At 50.1% G+C, this 1,504-nt stretch overlaps 1 protein-coding gene across 1 annotated transcript in view; it reads left to right on the top strand. All coding sequences in view use genetic code 11, as the record gives it.

Moving 5' to 3' along the window:
• EGR_04437 (ATP-binding cassette sub-family B member 6) overlaps positions 1-967 on the top strand; it is a gene marked incomplete at both ends in the record, with an annotated part of 3,595 nt that extends 2,628 nt beyond the window's left edge. The window contains 4 exons of the mRNA XM_024493686.1: positions 2-59; positions 180-329; positions 406-648; positions 722-967. Of these exons, the coding sequence (XP_024351800.1) occupies positions 2-59; positions 180-329; positions 406-648; positions 722-967 (697 nt within the window). The remainder of the gene's footprint in view (position 1; positions 60-179; positions 330-405; positions 649-721) is intronic.
• Between the last annotated feature and the right edge of the window lie 537 nt (positions 968-1,504).

Below are 1,504 nucleotides of genomic sequence, written 5' to 3'. Positions count from 1 at the left end.
GGCGGCCGGTCTTGAAGAATGTCTCCTTCACTGTGATGCCGGGCAAGAAACTGGCTTTGGTAAGAGATCTTCTATTCCGACTTCTTAAAACAGAAGTCAAAACATGTTTGCGGAATAGCCTTTTTCTGATGAAGTGGTCATGGTAATGACGACCATCTTTTTATCCCCTCTTCCAAAAGGTGGGTCAAACTGGCAGTGGAAAGTCGACAGTCATGCGTCTTCTCTTCCGTTTCTACGAGCCCACAAGTGGAGACATTTTGATTGACGGACAGAATATCCTCAACGTGACCCAGCAGTCACTCCATCAGGCCATTGGTGTTGTGCCTCAGGTGGGGAAGCAATTCCTGCGGCATAGTCGGGCATGTCACGCTTACCAGCTAATTACTTCTCTCCTTCTGTGGACAGGATACGGTTCTCTTCAACGACACCATCAACTACAACATTCGCTATGGTCGACACACTGCACCCTCCGAGGAGGTGTTAGCCGCAGCACGAGCCGCAGAGATGCACGAGCGAATTCAGGAGTTTCCACAGGGCTACTCCACCGTTGTGGGAGAGCGTGGACTCAAGTTGTCAGGTGGGGAGAAGCAGCGTGTCGCGATCGCCAGGACCTTGCTCAAGGCGCCTCAAATCGTCCTTCTCGACGAAGTGCATTATCATTTGCTTGAAAGCTCGTACACTGACACTTTTTGGCTAAGCATGATTTGTACTTGTGACTTAGGCTACGTCAGCGTTGGACACGAGCACAGAGAGACTGATTCAGGAGAGCCTGGATAAGATTTGCGAGAACCGGACCACAATCATAGTGGCGCATCGATTGTCCACAATACGACACGTGGACGAGATTCTGGTTATGCACCAGGGCGAGGTTGTGGAGCGCGGTAATCATGAGGAGCTGATGGCCATTCCAAATGGACGTTATGCCTTGCTGTGGATGGAGCAGATGAAGAAACGGGCGCATGCTTGAGAAAACGGATAGGGAAGGCCGAAGTGAGAGTAGTGTTGTACTGCCTTACTTTAATGAAAAGCTACGGCAAATCCTACTGATTCTACACATCGTATTGTTCTTCTGCTTTTTTGAAATAGATTGCCTTTTGCGGATTTTTGTTTGTACGATCAGAGGTTAGTGCTTAATTTAAAAGCAAATAACAAGCAAATGATCACCCATGGGATCCAGAATTCGGTTATGCATTCGGTTTCCTTGACGATGTTACTGCTACTGTGGGCCTTGTGCCTGCAGCCGCACGTCCTTTGCCGTAGCGAGTGGATGGGCTCCATTCCTGAGCGGATGGTCTTCGGTAGATGGGAAAGTCGGCCCGCGGCCTGCCACGCACACAGAACAGTCGTGCAGGAGTGGAGCGGTGTGTTGCCTGGAAGGGCGGAACGAGCAGAGGATTTGAGTGGTTTATGAGAGAGGTTCGAGACACGGAAGGCCTTTACGTCTCGAGTGTGTCAGTCAGCAAGCACTCCGGAAAGAACATGGAGCATCCTGATCACAATCAAA

Source organism: Echinococcus granulosus, assembly GCF_000524195.1.
Source record: "Echinococcus granulosus chromosome Unknown EG_S00028, whole genome shotgun sequence".
NCBI lineage: Eukaryota > Metazoa > Platyhelminthes > Cestoda > Cyclophyllidea > Taeniidae > Echinococcus > Echinococcus granulosus.
This window is presented reverse-complemented; position numbering and strand designations above follow the sequence as displayed.